Below are 17,605 nucleotides of genomic sequence, written 5' to 3'. Positions count from 1 at the left end.
AATCCCAGGTATTTCAGCAGTGCATTGTACACTACGCTATAATGGTAGCACATAGGGAGTCTTTGTCCTATTGAAGCACACTGGCTGATGGAGACAGACGATGTAATATTTACAGCCACATCCATTAATGATTTGGTTTTACTTTCCAACATAAATTGATGTCAAACTGATACATTTGTGAGGTAAATAAATAGAATGTTTTGGTGTTCAGCAGTTATTAACAAACCATATATAAGCTAATAGTACTACATTGGCTCTGCCGCTCGTCAGATGTGGCAGGGCTTGCAGACCATTACAGAGAACGAAGGGAAGCACAGCCGAGAGCTGCCCAGTGACACGAGCCTAACTACTTCTATGCTCGCTTCGAGGCAAATAACACGGCATGAGAGCACCAGCTGTTCCGGAAGGCTGTGTGATCACGCTCTCTGCAGCCGATGTGAGTAAGACCTTTAAACAGGTCAACATTCCGCAGGGCCAGACGGATAACCAGGACGTGTACTGCGAGCATGCGCTGACCAACTGGCAAGTGTCTTCACTGACATGTTTAACCTCTCCCTGTCCGAGTCTGTAATACCAACATGTTTCAAGCAGACCACCATAGTCCCTGTGCCCAAAAACACTAAGGTAAACTGCCTAAATGACTATCGACCCGTAGCACTCACGTCTGTAGCCATGAAGTGCTTTGAAAGGCTGGCCATGGCTCACATCAACACCATTATCCCAGAAACCCTAGACCGACTCCGATTTGCATACCGCCCCAACAGATCCACAGATGATGCAATCTCTATTGTACTCCACACTGCCCTTTCCCACCTGGACAAAAGGAACACCTATGTGAGAATGCTATTCATTGACTACAGCTCAGCGTTCAACACCATAGTGCCCTCAAAGCTCATCACTAAGCTAAGGACCCTGGGACTAAATACCTCCCTCTGCAACTGGATCCTGGACTTCTTGACGAGCCGTCCCCAGGTGGTAACGGTAGGTAACAACACATCTGCCACACTGATCCTCAACACAGGGACCCCCCCTCCTGTACTCCCTGTTCACTCATGACTACATGGCCAGGCACGACTCCAACACCATCATTATGTTTTTCAATGACACAACAGTGGTAGGCCTGATCACCAACAACGACGAGGCAGCCTATAGGGAGGAGGTCAGAGACCTGGCCGTGTGGTGCCGGGACAACAACATCTCCCTCAACGTGATCAAGACAAAGGAGATGATTGGGGACTACAGGAAAAAGAGGACCGAGCACGCCCCCATTCTCATCGACGGGGCTGTAGTGGAGCAGGTTGAGAGCTTCAAGTTCCTTGGAGTCCACATCACCAACAAACTAACATGGTCCAAACACACCAAGACAGTTGTGAACAAAACCTATTCCCCCTCAGGAGACTGAAAATATTTGGCATGGGTCCTCAGATCCTCAAAAGGTTCTACAGCGATATCATCAAAAGCATCCTGACTAGTTGCATCACTGCCTGGTGCAGCAACTGCTCGGCCTCCGACCACAAGGCACTACAGATGGTAGTGCGTCCAGCCCAGTACATCACTGGGGCCAAGCTTCCTGCCATCCAAGACCTCTATACCAGGTGGTGTCAGAGAAATAAAAATTGTCAAAGACTCCAGCCACCCTGGTCATAGTCTGTTCACTCTGCTACCGCACGTAGCGCCAAGTCTAGGTCCAAGAGACTTCTAAACAGCTTCTACCCCCAAGCCATGAGACTCCTGAAACCTAATCAAATGGCTACCCAGACTATTTGCATTGCCCCCCCCCCTCTTTTATACACCACTGCTACTCTCTGTTTTTATCATCTATGCATCGTCACTTTAATAACTCTACCTTCATGTACATTAATAACTCTGCCCAACACATTAACTCTGTTCCGGAACCCCCTGTATATAGTCTCCACATTGACTCTGTACCGGAACCCCCTGTATATAGTCTCCACATTGACTCTGTACCGGTACCCCCTGTATATAGTCTCCACATTGACTCTGTACCGGTACCCCCTGTATATAGTCTCCACATTGACTCTGTACCGGTACCCCCTGTATATAGTCTCCACATTAACTCTGTACCGGTACCCCCCTGTATATAGTCTCCACATTGACTCTGTACCGGTACCCCCTGTATATAGTCTCCACATTGACTCTGTACCGGTACCCCCTGTATATAGTCTCCACATTGACTCTGTACCGGAACCCCCTGTATATAGTCTCCACATTAAGTCTGTACCGGTACCCCCTGTATATAGTCTACATATTAACTCTGTACCGGTACCCCCTGTATATAGTCTCCACATTAACTCTGTACCGGAACCCCCTGTATATAGTCTCCACATTAACTCTGTACCGGTACCCCTGTATATAGTCTCCACATTAACTCTGTACCGGAACCCCCTGTATATAGTCTCCACATTAACTCTGTACCGGTACCCCCTGTATATAGTCTCCACATTAACTCTGTACCGGAACCCCCTGTATATAGTCTCCACATTGACTCTGTAGCGGTACCCCCTGTATATAGCCTCCACATTGACTCTGTACCGGTACCCCCTGTATATAGTCTCCACATTAACTCTGTACCGGTACCCCCTGTATATAGTCTCCACATTAACTCTGTACCGGAACCCCCTGTATATAGACTCACTATTGTTATTTTACTGCTGCTCTTTAATTACTTGTTCATTTTAATTTCTTATTCATATCCGTGTTTGTTTTTACTGCATTGTTGGTCAGGGGCTCGTAAGTAAACATCTCACTGTATTCGGCGCATGTGACTAATAAACATTGGATTTGATTTAATTACATCATTTTGGTTCGGTATCAGATTTAAGCAGTTTGATTAACTGCTAGTTAATTATACTGTTAACAATTAACAAATGACAAGAAAATCATATCAAAAGTGAAGTGAATATCGCATTTTGAAAAGCAGATACTGAGATTGAATATGCATCCAAATTAAAAGAGTGATTTGGTGAATTTAGTGAATTTGTTTGTTGTACTTAGTCATTTGAAAATGTGCTTAGTGTTTCGAAAAAATAAGCCCTTGGTTCTCTATGGTGTTGAAGGTCAGGGCGTGACTAGGGGGTGTTCTAGTCTTTTCATCTCTATGTTGGTGCTCTTGGTATGGTTCCCAATTAGAGGCAGCTGATGTTGGTTGTCTCTCATTGGGGATCATACTTAAGGTGTCCCTGTCTCCACCTGCATTGTGGGATATTGTGTTTGTTGCACCACGTAGTCACGGGTCGTTGCGTGTTTTTGTTGTTTGAATATTTAATTTTTGCCTTTTCCAATTAAGAACATTCAAAACAAAAGTGAAAAGATATTAGACAACGATAGGACAAAGTGACAGTAACAGACGAGCGTAACAAAACAATTATTATAATTATATAAACAAACATACAATAAGAAAAAAATAATAACGAGACATTGGATCACCTGCCGTAGGCTACATATTATACGTTACGTGTGAAACATTATGTGAGGATTATATAGAGATTCAATCAATGAGATGTGGGGGGAGATTCTCCATATAGTCAATAAAAGGTTGCCAAATTCTGTAAAATGTCATGTCATTAACTTATTCCTCCAGCAGTAAGTGATTTTCTCCAGTGGGATACAACTATTAACTTCCGATAGCCACATTGCAACTGGCAGGGAGGAATCCGATTTCCATTTCAAGGCAATACATTTCTTGGCAATCGCTAGCAATATTTCTGTTAGCTTTATAGTACGGCTTTGCCTAAGTTCGTTGCGTGTTTATTGTTTTATTGAGAAGTTTCACTTTAAATAAATATCTGGAACTCAAATCCCGCTGCGCCTTGGTCCGTCCATTTTGATGATATATTTTGTGAAAATGTACCACAAACAAAGTGATTGAAAGAAAACGGTGTGACTTTATGTTACTAATACCATGCTTTATGTTAACTATACATCAAGGAATATTTGCATGTGTCTGTGTGTTTTTGCGTATATCTGCGCGTGTGTGTCAGCATCTGTGTGTGTACCTCCAGTGCAGATGATGCCTTTGATGAACCAACAGTTGGAGTCAGTCTTGGGGGAGATACCGTGTGGGAAGTGGATATCTCTACCCAGGAACCTCACCATGTCAGCAGCCATCTCTATCCTGTATGGGAAGGGGTTATGGTTAAAGTCTCACTCCTGTCTCCTTTTCACCTCATTTAACACCATATCAGCAGCCATCTCTATCCTGTACGGGAAGGGGTTATGGTTAAAGTCTCACTCCTGTCTCCCTTTCACCTCATTTAACACCATATCAGCAGCCATCTCTATCCTGTACGGGAAGGGGTTATGGTTAAAGTCTCACTCCTGTCTCCTTTTCACCTCATTCAACACCTGATTTACTTAACAAAAGGCACATCTCAATAGGTGGTCCAGGTCAGTCATGACATCACAAGTGGAGGGGTGAGTCTTTCCTCCTCCGTCCTCTAATGCTCTTCTATTGATCCTCAAGCAAAGGGAGAAGGCCGATGACCTCAGATCAACTCCGTGAGTGGCCTACACCATGAAGTATGCAGTTCTTTCAACAACAACAAAAAACTATTCTGCTCACAACATATATTTTTTTAAGTGTGTGTACTTTACTGCATTTTATACGTGGGATTTAGTTTTTTAACACTTAAAGTTCAAACATGGCTGGAGTGCGTCGTTAACATTAGTAGTACGAGTACTAACCCTAACCTCACCACGTCAGAAATATGTCTATCCTGTAGAACAAGTCAAATATACAACCCATGGGTGGTTTGAGTTTTAAATATATTTTTTTAAATGGACAAACTCAATATACTTTAGAATCAGTGGTGTAAAGTACTTCAGTAAAAATACTTTAAAGTACTACTTATGTCGTTTTTTGGGGTATCTGTACTTTACCTTACTATTTATACTTTTGACAATGTTTATTCCACTACATTCCTAAAGAAAATCCTGTACTTTTTACTCCTGCCACCCAAAAATACTTGTTACATTTCTAATGCTTTACAGGACAGGAAAATGGTCAAATTCACGCACTTATCAAGAGAACATCCCTGTTCATCCCTACTGCCTCTGATCTGGAGGACTCACTAAACAGAGAACATCCCTGGTCATCCCTACTACCTCTGATCTGACAGACTCACTAAACAGAGAACATCCCTGGTCCCTACAGCCTCTGATCTGGCAGACTCACTAAACAGAGAACATCCCTGGTCATCCCTACAGCCTCTGATCTGGAGGACTCACTAAACAGAGAACATCCCTGGTCATCCCTACTGCCTCTGATCTGGCAGACTCACTAAACAGAGAACATCCCTGGTCATCCCTACAGCCTCTGATCTGGAGGACTCACTAAACAGAGAACATCCCTGGTCATCCCTACTGCCTCTGATCTGGAGGACTCACTAAACAGAGAACATCCCTGGTCATCCCTACTGCCTCTGATCTGACAGACTCACTAAACACAAATGATTGGTTTGTAAATTCTGTCTGACTGTTAAAGTGTGCCCTTGGCTGTCCGTAAATTAAAAAAAACAAGAAAATCGTGCTGTCTGGATTACTCAATATAAGGAATTTAAAATGATTTATACTTTTACTTTTGGTATTTAAGTATATTCTAGCGATTACATTTAATTTTGATACTTAAGTATATTTAAAACCAAATACCTACTTTTACTCTAGTAGTATTTTACTGGGTGACTATCACTTTTACTTGAGTCATTTTCTCTTAAGGTATCTTCACTTTTAAATCAAGTATGACAATTAGGTACTTTTTCCACCACTGTTTAAAATGTTTATTTATTTATTTCACCTTTATTTAACCAGGTAGGCTAGTTGAGAACACCTTTATTTAACCAGGTAGGCTAGTTGAGAACACCTTTATTTAACCAGGTAGGCTAGTTGAGAAAACCTTTATTTAACCAGGTAGGCTAGTTGAGAACACCTTTATTTAACCAGGTAGGCTAGTTGAGAACACCTTTATTTAACCAAGTAGGCTAGTTGAGAACACCTTTATTTAACCAGGTAGGCTAGTTGAGAACACCTTTATTTAACCAGGTAGGCTAGTTGAGAACACCTTTATTTAACCAGGTAGGCTAGTTGAGAAAACCTTTATTTAACCAGGTAGGCTAGTTGAGAACACCTTTATTTAACCAAGTAGGCTAGTTGAGAACACCTTTATTTAACCAGGTAGGCTAGTTGAGAACACCTTTATTTAACCAGGTAGGCTAGTTGAGAACACCTTTATTTAACCAGGTAGGCCAGTTGAGAACACCTTTATTTAACCAGGTAGGCTGGTTGAGAACACCTTTATTTAACCAGGTAGGCTAGTTGAGAACACCTTTATTTAACCAGGTAGGCTAGTTGAGAACACCTTTATTTAACCAGGTAGGCTAGTTGAGAACACCTTTATTTAACCAGGTAGGCTAGTTGAGAACACCTTTATTTAACCAGGTAGGCTAGTTGAGAACACCTTTATTTAACCAGGTAGGCTAGTTGAGAACACCTTTATTTAACCAAGTAGGCTAGTTGAGAACACCTTTATTTAACCAAGTAGGCTAGTTGAGAACACCTTTATTTAACCAGGTAGGCTAGTTGAGAACACCTTTATTTAACCAGGTAGGCTAGTTGAGAACACCTTTATTTAACCAGGTAGGCTAGTTGAGAACACCTTTATTTAACCAGGTAGGCCAGTTGAGAACACCTTTATTTAACCAGGTAGGCCAGTTGAGAACACCTTTATTTAACCAGGTAGGCTAGTTGAGAACACCTTTATTTAACCAGGTAGGCTAGTTGAGAACACCTTTATTTAACCAGGTAGGCTAGTTGAGAACACCTTTATTTAACCAGGTAGGCCAGTTGAGAACACCTTTATTTAACCAAGTAGGCCAGTTGAGAACACCTTTATTTAACCAAGTAGGCTAGTTGAGAACACCTTTATTTAACCAAGTAGGTCAGTTGAGAACACCTTTATTTAACCAAGTAGGCCAGTTGAGAACACCTTTATTTAACCAAGTAGGCTAGTTGAGAAAACCTTTATTTAACCAAGTAGGCCAGTTGAGAACACATTTATTTAACCAAGTAGGCCAGTTGAGAACACCTTTATTTAACCAAGTAGGCTAGTTGAGAACACCTTTATTTAACCAGGTAGGCTGGTTGAGAACACCTTTATTTAACCAAGTAGGCCAGTTGAGAAAACCTTTATTTAACCAGGTAGGCTAGTTGAGAACACCTTTATTTAACCAAGTAATCTAGTTGAGAACACCTTTATTTAACCAAGTAGGCTAGTTGAGAACACCTTTATTTAACCAAGTAGGCTAGTTGAGAACACCTTTATTTAACCAAGTAGGCTAGTTGAGAACACCTTTATTTAACCAAGTAGGCTAGTTGAGAACACCTTTATTTAACCAAGTAGGCCAGTTGAGAACACCTTTATTTAACCAAGTAGGCCAGTTGAGAACACCTTTATTTAACCAAGTAGGCTAGTTGAGAACACCTTTATTTAACCAGGTAGGCTAGTTGAGAACACCTTTATTTAACCAAGTAGGCTAGTTGAGAACAAGTTCTCATTTGCAACTGCGATCTTGGCCAAGAAAAAGCAAAGCAGTTCGACACAAACAGCAACAACAGAGTCAATAACAGTCAATAACACAGTAGAACAAGTCTATATACAGTATGTGCAAATGAGGTAGGATAAGGGAGGTAAGGCATTAAATATATATGTATATATGAATGTGCAAGTAGAGATATTGGGGTGCAAAGATGCAAGATAAATAAATCAATAAATAAATATGAAATAGTTGGATGGGCTATTTACAGATGCTAATTTTGACGGAGATGAAATATATCCTCATTGAAGACAGAACGCAGCACCCGGGGCGGAGTTTGATACCACTGCGTTAACCACCAATATCATCAACATACTATGTCACCATATAACCGTTATCCTAACCTCACCATGTCAGCCACATGTCTGTTCTGTATGGATGCCGTAGTGTTAGGGTCACTCTCCCATCCTACCTGTGTGTGGGCCTGAGGTCCCAGGTTTTCCCGTCTGTATCCAGTATTACGTAGTCAGCCACGCCGGCTCCAGACATGTTAGTCCTCACAGGGTGGCTGAAGCCCTGGAACAGATCACAGAACTGTTTAGACAGGGTTAGGAGTGTGTGTGTGCGTGTGTGTGTGTGTGTGTGTGTGTGTGTGTGTGTGTGTGTGTGTGTGTGTGTGTGTGTGTGTGTGTGTGTGTGTGTGTAAGGGTGGCTGAAGCCCTGGCAGAGTTTAGAGTTGAATAATAATACAGTCATTAAAACATGGTTAAAACTATCATGTTGACATCATGGACGGTCAGTCCTTGCATCCATATTTCCATCTATAACTTTGTGGTTGCATTTCTCCAGCATCAAGCCTCAGCTGTTTCCCCCAAAAAGGGATGGGGGTAACCACTTTCTTGTTGTTTGAATCCCAGATTGCCCCTTTAAATCGTCAGTGTCCATGTATCAAACTAGCCCGGGTGGCCAGTGCCCAAAAGTGAATACAGTATTGACACATATAAGTTATTGTACATTAAATCATCCATGTACCTGGAAGGCCAGGTTGTGGGTGTGTTGGGCCAGGTTCCCCCCAGAGAGCCACTCCCCTGAGGCCTTGACCCTGTGGACAGCATGGGCCATGAACAGCACGGAGCTGTAGATGGTCCCAAACAGAGGAGACACCTGGAGAGGAGAGATGGGCGGGAAAGTGAGATGGACAGAGCAGAGAGGGAGTTCAAGATGGTGAACAACGCAGAAATAATAAGGCATAAACCTATTCACATCCATGTTTGGACAAATCTCAGTCCAAACGGTTTCCGCAATCCTTCAAGAATCAAAGGATGATGATTGGTTGGACTTTGAAAGTGTTTTTATTTTCAACTTATCGCACAACACACACACACACACACACACATACACATACACATACACATACACACACACACACACACACACACACACACACACACACACACACACACACACACACACACACACACACACACACACACACCACACACACACACACACACACACACACACACACACACCACACACACACACACACACACACACACAGTATGTATTTACCTGTGTTGGCTTGACATTTCCTGCTATCTCTCCCCTGTCTATAGCCTCCTGATAGGCCTGGTAGAAAGATGTCTTGGGAGAGTCTATAGTGACTGTCAACACGGCATCGTAGGCCTTTAAATTAAATGAATGAATCCATTTTATTTGCCAGATTTAGAACACATATACAGTTTCCTCAGTCATGTGACAACAATACACACATTAAAAAGGGATTGAGGATTAAAGTCAGACTAGTAATCATCGTTATTAGATGAGCAACAGAATAGACAGCTTGGGCAAGAGGGTGTCAATGCGATACAATTCAACTGAAAATACATACACTACGCAACAAATACACTTTACATATGCTGAAACACAACAAATACGCTTTACATATGCTGACACACAACAAATACCAAGACTGATCACCTTGAGTAGCTTGCTGTTGCTCCTCAGGGCAGGGTAGGTGACATTGTGGTAGGGTAGGCTGTAGAGTAGGGTGTCGTAGGGTAGAAACACCAGGGATCCCTCGGTCAGTCTCATGTCCTTTGCTGTTTCTAGCAGGAGCTTCTGCGGTCCCCCTCCGATCAGGGCAGAGTGCATACACATGATCACCACTAGGGGGAGTAACGAGAGAATACAGGGGGAAAGTGGAAAGAAAAAAGAGGAAGAGCTTATAATTATTTGTTTTTGGGGGGGGTGCTTATATTTATCCTGTTATACACAAGTGTGTAATGAAATGCGTCTTGTATATCCCAACTCCCCCTGAGACACCCGCAGGGACTGGGGTCATGATTGTCCAGCACCCCTGGAGCGATTGGGGTCAAGTGCCTCGGTCAAGGGCACAACTACAGATTTTTCCCCATGTCATTCATTGTCTTTCTGGGATTCGAAACTAGCGACCGTTTGGATACTGGCCCAAAGCTCTTACCTCAAGGCTACGTGCCTATAGCTTCCTGGTAATCTAAGAAATTAACTTGACTTGACTGAGTGAATGTATGAGTTCCACCATATCACAACCGGTCACACTTTTTGAAGTTTTCAACCTGAACATTAAGTTTTTCTCGATAGTGTGAAGTGGCTTTCCTCCTTGTGTATGATATCAGTACTCACATCGTAGGTCCTCCACCTTCTTGAGCTTGGCCAGGGTCTTCCTGACACTACCAGGGTCGTTACCGATGGTAACCACCAGCCTCACCGGCATCCCATGACTCCTCAGAGAGTTGGCCACCTGCAGAAAGGTCAGAGGTCATAGTTCCTCATTGGACAAAGTTACAGTATAAAAACATTGTATTTTATTAGTGCCCAATGCAGTAACATTCTGTTAAAATAAATAAATAACAATAATAATAACAATAATAACAATAATAAAAAAATTGTATTTCATTAGTGCCCCAACGCAGTAACATTCTGTTAAAATAAATAATAATAATAATAATAATAATAACAACAATAACAGCAATAACAACAAAAACAATAATAAAACATGATTATTATTATTATTATTGGGAAAAGCCTTTTCGGCTGACGTTAAGGCAGCGTTAGTGCCGAACTCTAACGATCTGTTAAAGCCTTCGCTCTTCTCTTTTCAAACCCACGATTGGTAATTTACCTGTTTTATATGAGCTTGCTTGCGCTGAGGTGGGCATCCTTAAAAACGTGCGCCAAAGTGCCAATTTCAGTATAGTGGGAATGGTTGGTCTAATGGTTATGGATTTTGACAACGAATGCGCAGCCTATCCAGCCGTGACGCACTGTGCCCACATGCAGTTGGAACAAGTGAGATGTGCTTTTTTGTGCCCATAAACCTCGTATTTAGAAACATAAAAAACAAATGTTTTATCCCATTTAATTTAATTTAATTAAAAAACAAGCATAGTCTTCCCTCCTCTCAATGAAGGCTTTATTTTTTTTTGTCCTGCCTAGTGCATTGGCCAAGTCGTCAAGACTATGGATAAAGGGTTTGGCTCAAGACTATGGATAAAGGGTTTGGCTCAAGACTATGGATAAAGGGTTTGGCTCAAGACTATGAATAAAGGGTTTGGCTCAAGACTATGGATAAAGGGTTTGGCTCAAGACTATGGATAAAGGGTTTGGCTCAAGACTATGAATAAAGGGTTTGGCTCAAGACTATGGATAAAGGGTTTGGCTCAAGACTATGGATAAAGGGTTTGGCTCAAGACTATGGATAAAGGGTTTGGCTCAAGACTATGGATAAAGGGTTTGGCTCAAGACTATGGATAAAGGGTTTGGCTCAAGACTATGGATAAAGGGTTTGGCTCAAGACTATGGATAAAGGGTTTGGCTCAAGACTATGGATAAAGGGTTTGGCTCAAGACTATGGATAAAGGGTTTGGCTCAAGACTATGGATAAAGGGTTTGGCTCAAGACTATGGATAAAGGGTTTGGCTCAAGACTATGGATAAAGGGTTTGGCTCAAGACTATGGATAAAGGGTTTGGCTCAAGACTATGGATAAAGGGTTTGGCTCAAGACTATGGATAAAGGGTTTGGCTCAAGACTATGGATAAAGGGTTTGGCTCAAGACTATGGATAAAGGGTTTGGCTCAAGACTATGGATAAAGGGTTTGGCTCAAGACTATGGATAAAGGGTTTGGCTCAAGACTATGGATAAAGGGTTTGGCTCAAGACTATGGATAAAGGGTTTGGCTCAAGACTATGGATAAAGGGTTTGGCTCAAGACTATGGATAAAGGGTTTGGCTCAAGACTATGAATAAAGGGTTTGGCTCAAGACTATGGATAAAGGGTTTGGCTCAAGACTATGAATAAAGGGTTTGACTCAAGACTATGGATAAAGGGTTTGGCTCAAGACTATGGATAAAGGGTTTGGCTCAAGACTATGGATAAAGGGTTTGGCTCAAGACTATGGATAAAGTGTTTGGCTCAAGACTATGGATAAAGGGTTTGGCTCAAGACTATGGATAAAGGGTTTGGCTCAAGACTATGGATAAAGGGTTTGGCTCAAGATTATGGATAAAGGGTTTGGCTCAAGACTATGGATAAAGGGTTTGACTCAAGACTATGGATAAAGGGTTTGGCTCAAGACTATGGATAAAGGGTTTGGCTCAAGACTATGGATAAAGGGTTTGGCTCAAGACTATGGATAAAGGGTTTGGCTCAAGACTATGGATAAAGGGTTTGGCTCAAGACTATGGATAAAGGGTTTGGCTCAAGACTATGGATAAAGGGTTTGGCTCAAGACTATGGATAAAGGGTTTGGCTCAAGACTATGGATAAAGGGTTTGGCTCGTGAGACGCTTTGAAATACATCTTAATCACCAAAGCTTTATGAAAAGATCAAGTTTGGGAGAAACAAAACAATCATCGGACATCTATGTAGGTTATCTATGTAGGTTATCTATGTAGGTTATCTATGTAGGTTATCTATGTAGGTTATCTATGTAGGTTATCTATGTAGGTTATTGTTGGTTATTTTAGGTTATTGTTTCTATATGTCCATCGTGGAACGAGAGATTAGATAACCCGGTGACACTGGTGTTTATAAATATGTCAGTTATTTTCATGTAAAAATTGTCTGTTTTCCATTTTGTTGATTAGAAAACAAGCTCTTACAGGCCACCCTTACTCTGCTGGTGTCTGTCTTATCCTGGCCATGCTTATAGGCCACCCTTACTCTGCTATAACGAAAGCTGGTTCAACAACCGTGTGTCTGGTGTCTGTCTTATCCTGGCCATGCATTAGCCAAGTAGTGTGTCTGGTGTCTGTCTTATCCTGGCCATGCATTAGCCAAGTAGTGTGTCTGGTGTCTGTCTTATCCTGGCCATGCATTAGCCAAGTAGTGTGTCTGGTGTCTGTCTTATCCTGGCCATGCATTAGCCAAATAGTGTGTCTGGTGTCTGTCTTATCCTGGCCATGCATTAGCCAAGTAGTGTGTCTGGTGTCTGTCTTATCCTGGCCATGCATTAGCCAAGTAGTGTGTCTGGTGTCTGTCTTATCCTGGCCATGCATTAGCCAAGTAGTGTGTCTGGTGTCTGTCTTATCCTGGCCATGCATTAGCCAAGTAGTGTGTCTGGTGTCTGTCTTATCCTGGCCATGCATTAGCCAAGTAGTGTGTCTGGTGTCTGTCTTATCCTGGCCATGCATTAGCCAAGTAGTGTGTCTGGTGTCTGTCTTATCCTGGCCATGCATTAGCCAAGTAGTGTGTCTGGTGTCTGTCTTATCCTGGCCATGCATTAGCCAAGTAGTGTGTCTGGTGTCTGTCTTATCCTGGCCATGCATTAGCCAAGTAGTGTGTCTGGTGTCTGTCTTATCCTGGCCATGCATTAGCCAAGTAGTGTGTCTGGTGTCTGTCTTATCCTGGCCATGCATTAGCCAAGTAGTGTGTCTGGTGTCTGTCTTATCCTGGCCATGCATTAGCCAAGTAGTGTGTCTGGTGTCTGTCTTATCCTGGCCATGCATTAGCCAAGTAGTGTGTCTGGTGTCTGTCTTATCCTGGCCATGCATTAGCCAAGTAGTGTGTCTGGTGTCTGTCTTATCCTGGCCATGCATTAGCCAAGTAGTGTGTCTGGTGTCTGTCTTATCCTGGCCATGCATTAGCCAAGTAGTGTGTCTGGTGTCTGTCTTATCCTGGCCATGCATTAGCCAAGTAGTGTGTCTGGTGTCTGTCTTATCCTGGCCATGCATTAGCCAAGTAGTGTGTCTGGTGTCTGTCTTATCCTGGCCATGCATTAGCCAAGTAGTGTGTCTGGTGTCTGTCTTATCCTGGCCATGCATTAGCCAAGTAGTGTGTCTGGTGTCTGTCTTATCCTGGCCATGCATTAGCCAAGTAGTGTGTCTGGTGTCTGTCTTATCCTGGCCATGCATTAGCCAAGTAGTGTGTCTGGTGTCTGTCTTATCCTGGCCATGCATTAGCCAAGTAGTCGGTCCATAAAAGGCTTCTAAACTCCTGAGGCTTTTACAGTCACGCATTATTCACAATGTAACCTTTATTTAACAAGACAGTTAAGAACAAATTCTTATTTACAATGACGGCCTACCCCGGCCAAACCCTCCACTATCCCAGACGACGCTGGGCCAGTTGTGGTCCTCCCTGTGGGACTCCCGATCACGGCTGGTTGTGACACAGCCTGGGAACGAACCAGGGTCTGCAGCACTGAGACACAGTGCCTGAGACCGCTGCGCCACTGCAGTGCATATTCCATTCGGCTTGTATCCATCTCCATTTCAAAATAGCACCTCTCGTTTCAAGTTTTAATGTCACATGCACAAGTGTGTGTGTGTGTGTGTGTGTGTGTGTACCTTGATGGAGGTCTCCACCCAGCTGTCCTCTGAGGAGGCAATGATTCCAACTTGTGCCCAGCGGAAGTGCTGCATGAGGCTGATCAGCACCCAGGTGGGTCGGGGCATGGAATGGGCGAAGGTAGGGTGACTCCGCACATCATCCAGCTCATAGCCAACACATCCCCACGAAAACACCGCCTGGGGAGAGGAGAGAATAGAATGGAATATAACGGAATGGAATACAATCCATTACATGAATAGATTCCAAGACGTTTCCTACCCACCTTGTTCCAGCCCTTGCCCAGTAGCGATGCAGCGTCACAGTACCCAGGGTTGGCCGGCCCAATGAAGCCTGTAGCCCTGGTGAATTAATGAATGAACGTCTCAAGTCGCCCTGTAGGACCCTGACAGGATTTATTTTGACATATTGTAAAGAAAAGTAATGTACAGTACAACAAACCTGGTATAGAAGCCCATGAACCCATCCAGAGCTCTGGAAGTCTCACATTTCTCTTCCAGAATGACATAATCAAAAGTGGCTGCCAGTGAGAGGACAGCGTCTCTATTGATACATACCAGACAGATCAATCGATTAGTTTGATCGAAGGCATCCATAGCCATTTGAAAATTAGGGACAGATACCTTTAAATAAACAAGATTATGTTCGGAATAAAAAGTATTTGTGGCATTTTTTCCCTGCATAACTTAAGTAAGCATATTTCAGAAACTAATCAGCCTTAGCAACCAACAACTAATCAACCTACCTGTTGATACGGTTGACTGCCAGCTGGGCCGCCACACTCGGCAGCGCTTTGGAGAAGAGAGGGTCACATGACCACGGTCCTACCACCCCGACACGGAAGTGAGCAGCGTGAGCAGGGGAGGGTCCAATGAGCCAAAGGCACAGGACGGCAAGCAGGAGGAACCAAAAGACACCATACCGATAGCGAGGGAGCTGGAGGGAGCGAGGGATGGAAGAAAATAGAGGGGAAGAGATAGGGAGGGGGGCGGGGTGTGCCTTAGGGTGGTCAGGGGTTGTGTGTCCGTGCGCGGCCCATGTCCGAGTTTTGCTGTGGAAGGCACAGAGCGGTGGTCGCATCTCAAGGATAACACACGCTATGCACACGCCAAGCCGCTGCTCCACGCGTGTCACTGCAGTCACAGGTCCTTAGACGACAAAGCTCTAAACGTGTCGGCCCCAACGTCCTGAAGATCTGAGACAATAGGAGGACCATCAGCATTCACATATTGTGACCAATCAAAATTGGTTTATATTGCGTTCGCATTTCCATCTGTCAGAAAGTAAAAGCAGCCCCTACAAGATCATGTCATGTTGACAAATCACCTGTCTAACCATTCCTTCTACACACTGTTTCTACATTGTCATGAATTGGCTAAAGTTATTTCACACCGATGTCTGTAGTTCTACAGGCTGTAAACGGCTCTACTAAAACTCAGGATTATCTGACTAAATATGACCGTGGATTTATCATCCATAATCCCTATCCCGCGTAGGCATCTCATATGAACCTTTGGAAAGACTGTGGCCTAACAATAGTTGTACGGTTTTAAATAATAATTGATCTAATGTTTGCATCAATCAATTTCAGGCTACTTGTTATTAGAAAGAACACATGTGTTGATTATATTTTGGGGTTTTGTGTGTTAAGCCTATAAAATATTGCCAACAATAACTTCTTAACTCACCTTTGTTTACGAGTCAACATACAGATACATCCCTTACCATGCTAGGAGGAGAAGGAGGACTAGGCTAACATACAGATACATCACTTACCATGCTAGGAGGAGAAGGAGGACTAGGCTAACATACAGATACATCACTTACCATGCTAGGAGGAGAAGGAGGACTAGGCTAACATACAGATACATCACTTACCATGCTAGGAGGAGAAGGAGGACTAGGCTAACATACAGATACATCACTTACCATGCTAGGAGGAGAAGGAGGACTAGGCTAACATACAGATACATCACTTACCATGCTAGGAGGAGAAGGAGGACTAGGCTTACTTGAATTCTCCTCTATGGCGTCGCCTCCTCGGCACAAAAGTAGGCCTATCACAGAAAAGGAAAGTGTCAGCGTAGTCAAATTGATCCAAGTTACATCCTCAACGAAAAAACACAAAAACAACGGCAAGGTTTCACATACCAGCTCAAAGACTATTTGGCCTATAGAAATGCAACGTTTTAAAACGTGCATAACTTAATATTGTATTTGTATTTTGGCCTATCGAGCGAAAGTTCTTCCACTGGGCCCGGGGTGCGCCATACAAGTGAGCGTCAAATCTCATAATCCTCTCACCAGTATCATCTCAACGGAGAGTGAGGGTGTGTGACAACCTTTGCGACCTAGAACAAGTGACCCTTCAGATTATATCAAATCCAATTTTCAGCAGCCAGCTATGATAGGCCTGTAACACCTTCCTATGGCGCTGTGGGAGTTCTGATCATGTAGATCCATCGTAGGCCATTAGGCTCATTTGTATGCTACAATAGTGGGATAATTGATAGCAACATAACAAACATATTCTACCTCTGAACTCTCTGGGACAGAACATAACACCTGCAGGCTCTAGATTCCAACCTGGCATTCCATCTGGATGTTCCCTGTAGGCCGATATCGTCCATGGAGACTTTTTGATTTATTCCGTATGTTCCATGTGTCTTTGAAACAGATGGAAACTGTGAATGCATCTGCCTTGTGGAATGGGTGTCTGCAAGTGGACGTGGTTCTCGATATTTGATGGAATTACCTTTAGACATCGATTTAAAGTCTGTGTTGTGTTTTTACCTTGTAATGGTAAAGCTTAAGATCTGTGAGTAAACTGATCCTGGACCTGTACCAACAGTTGGGCAATATAGCTGGTGTCTAAATGGACAGTTCTTTTTCTTGAAGCTGGAGGGCAGCAGGAGACAGCAACTTCAGTGCAGCAACTTCAGTTATTTACGATGACGGCCTACCCCGGCCAATTGTGTGCTGCTCTATGGGACTCCCAATCACAACCTGATGTGATACAGCCTGTACAGCCTGATGTGATACAGCCTGGTGTGATACAGACTGATGTGATACAGCCTGATGTGATACAGCCTGGCGTGATACAGACTGATGTGATACAGCCTGATGTGATACAGCCTGATGTGATACAGCCTGATGTTATACAGTCTGATGTGATACAGCCTGATGTGATACAGCCTGGTGTGATACAGCCTGGTGTGATACAGCC

The 17,605-nt window shown here is 43.2% G+C and overlaps 1 protein-coding gene across 4 annotated transcripts in view; it reads right to left on the bottom strand.

Annotated features, from left to right (window-relative positions):
• LOC139415890 (guanylyl cyclase 2) overlaps positions 1-16,642 on the bottom strand; it is a 29,560-nt gene extending 12,918 nt beyond the window's left edge. Inside the window, exons 1-12 of one of the 4 annotated variants that reach the window (XM_071164036.1) lie at positions 16,531-16,642; positions 16,360-16,436; positions 15,125-15,574; positions 14,821-14,922; positions 14,645-14,720; positions 14,379-14,558; positions 10,212-10,329; positions 9,528-9,715; positions 9,120-9,233; positions 8,580-8,711; positions 8,020-8,123; positions 4,017-4,135 (exon numbers count right to left, since the gene is read on the bottom strand). In XM_071164036.1, the coding sequence (XP_071020137.1) occupies positions 4,017-4,135; positions 8,020-8,123; positions 8,580-8,711; positions 9,120-9,233; positions 9,528-9,715; positions 10,212-10,329; positions 14,379-14,558; positions 14,645-14,720; positions 14,821-14,922; positions 15,125-15,459 (1,468 nt within the window). In that variant the 5' untranslated portion in view covers positions 15,460-15,574; positions 16,360-16,436; positions 16,531-16,642. Of the gene's footprint in view, positions 1-4,016; positions 4,136-8,019; positions 8,124-8,579; positions 8,712-9,119; positions 9,234-9,527; positions 9,716-10,211; positions 10,330-14,378; positions 14,559-14,644; positions 14,721-14,820; positions 14,923-15,124; positions 16,437-16,530 lie in introns of those variants that run through there. The other 3 variants (XM_071164037.1, XM_071164039.1, XM_071164038.1) reach the window with 3 other exon arrangements.
• Between the last annotated feature and the right edge of the window lie 963 nt (positions 16,643-17,605).

This window comes from Oncorhynchus clarkii, chromosome 9, assembly GCF_045791955.1.
Source record: "Oncorhynchus clarkii lewisi isolate Uvic-CL-2024 chromosome 9, UVic_Ocla_1.0, whole genome shotgun sequence".
In the NCBI taxonomy this organism is placed as follows: Eukaryota; Metazoa; Chordata; class Actinopteri; order Salmoniformes; family Salmonidae; genus Oncorhynchus; species Oncorhynchus clarkii.
Note: the sequence above shows the minus strand (reverse complement) of the source record. Positions and strands in the feature narration are given on the sequence as shown.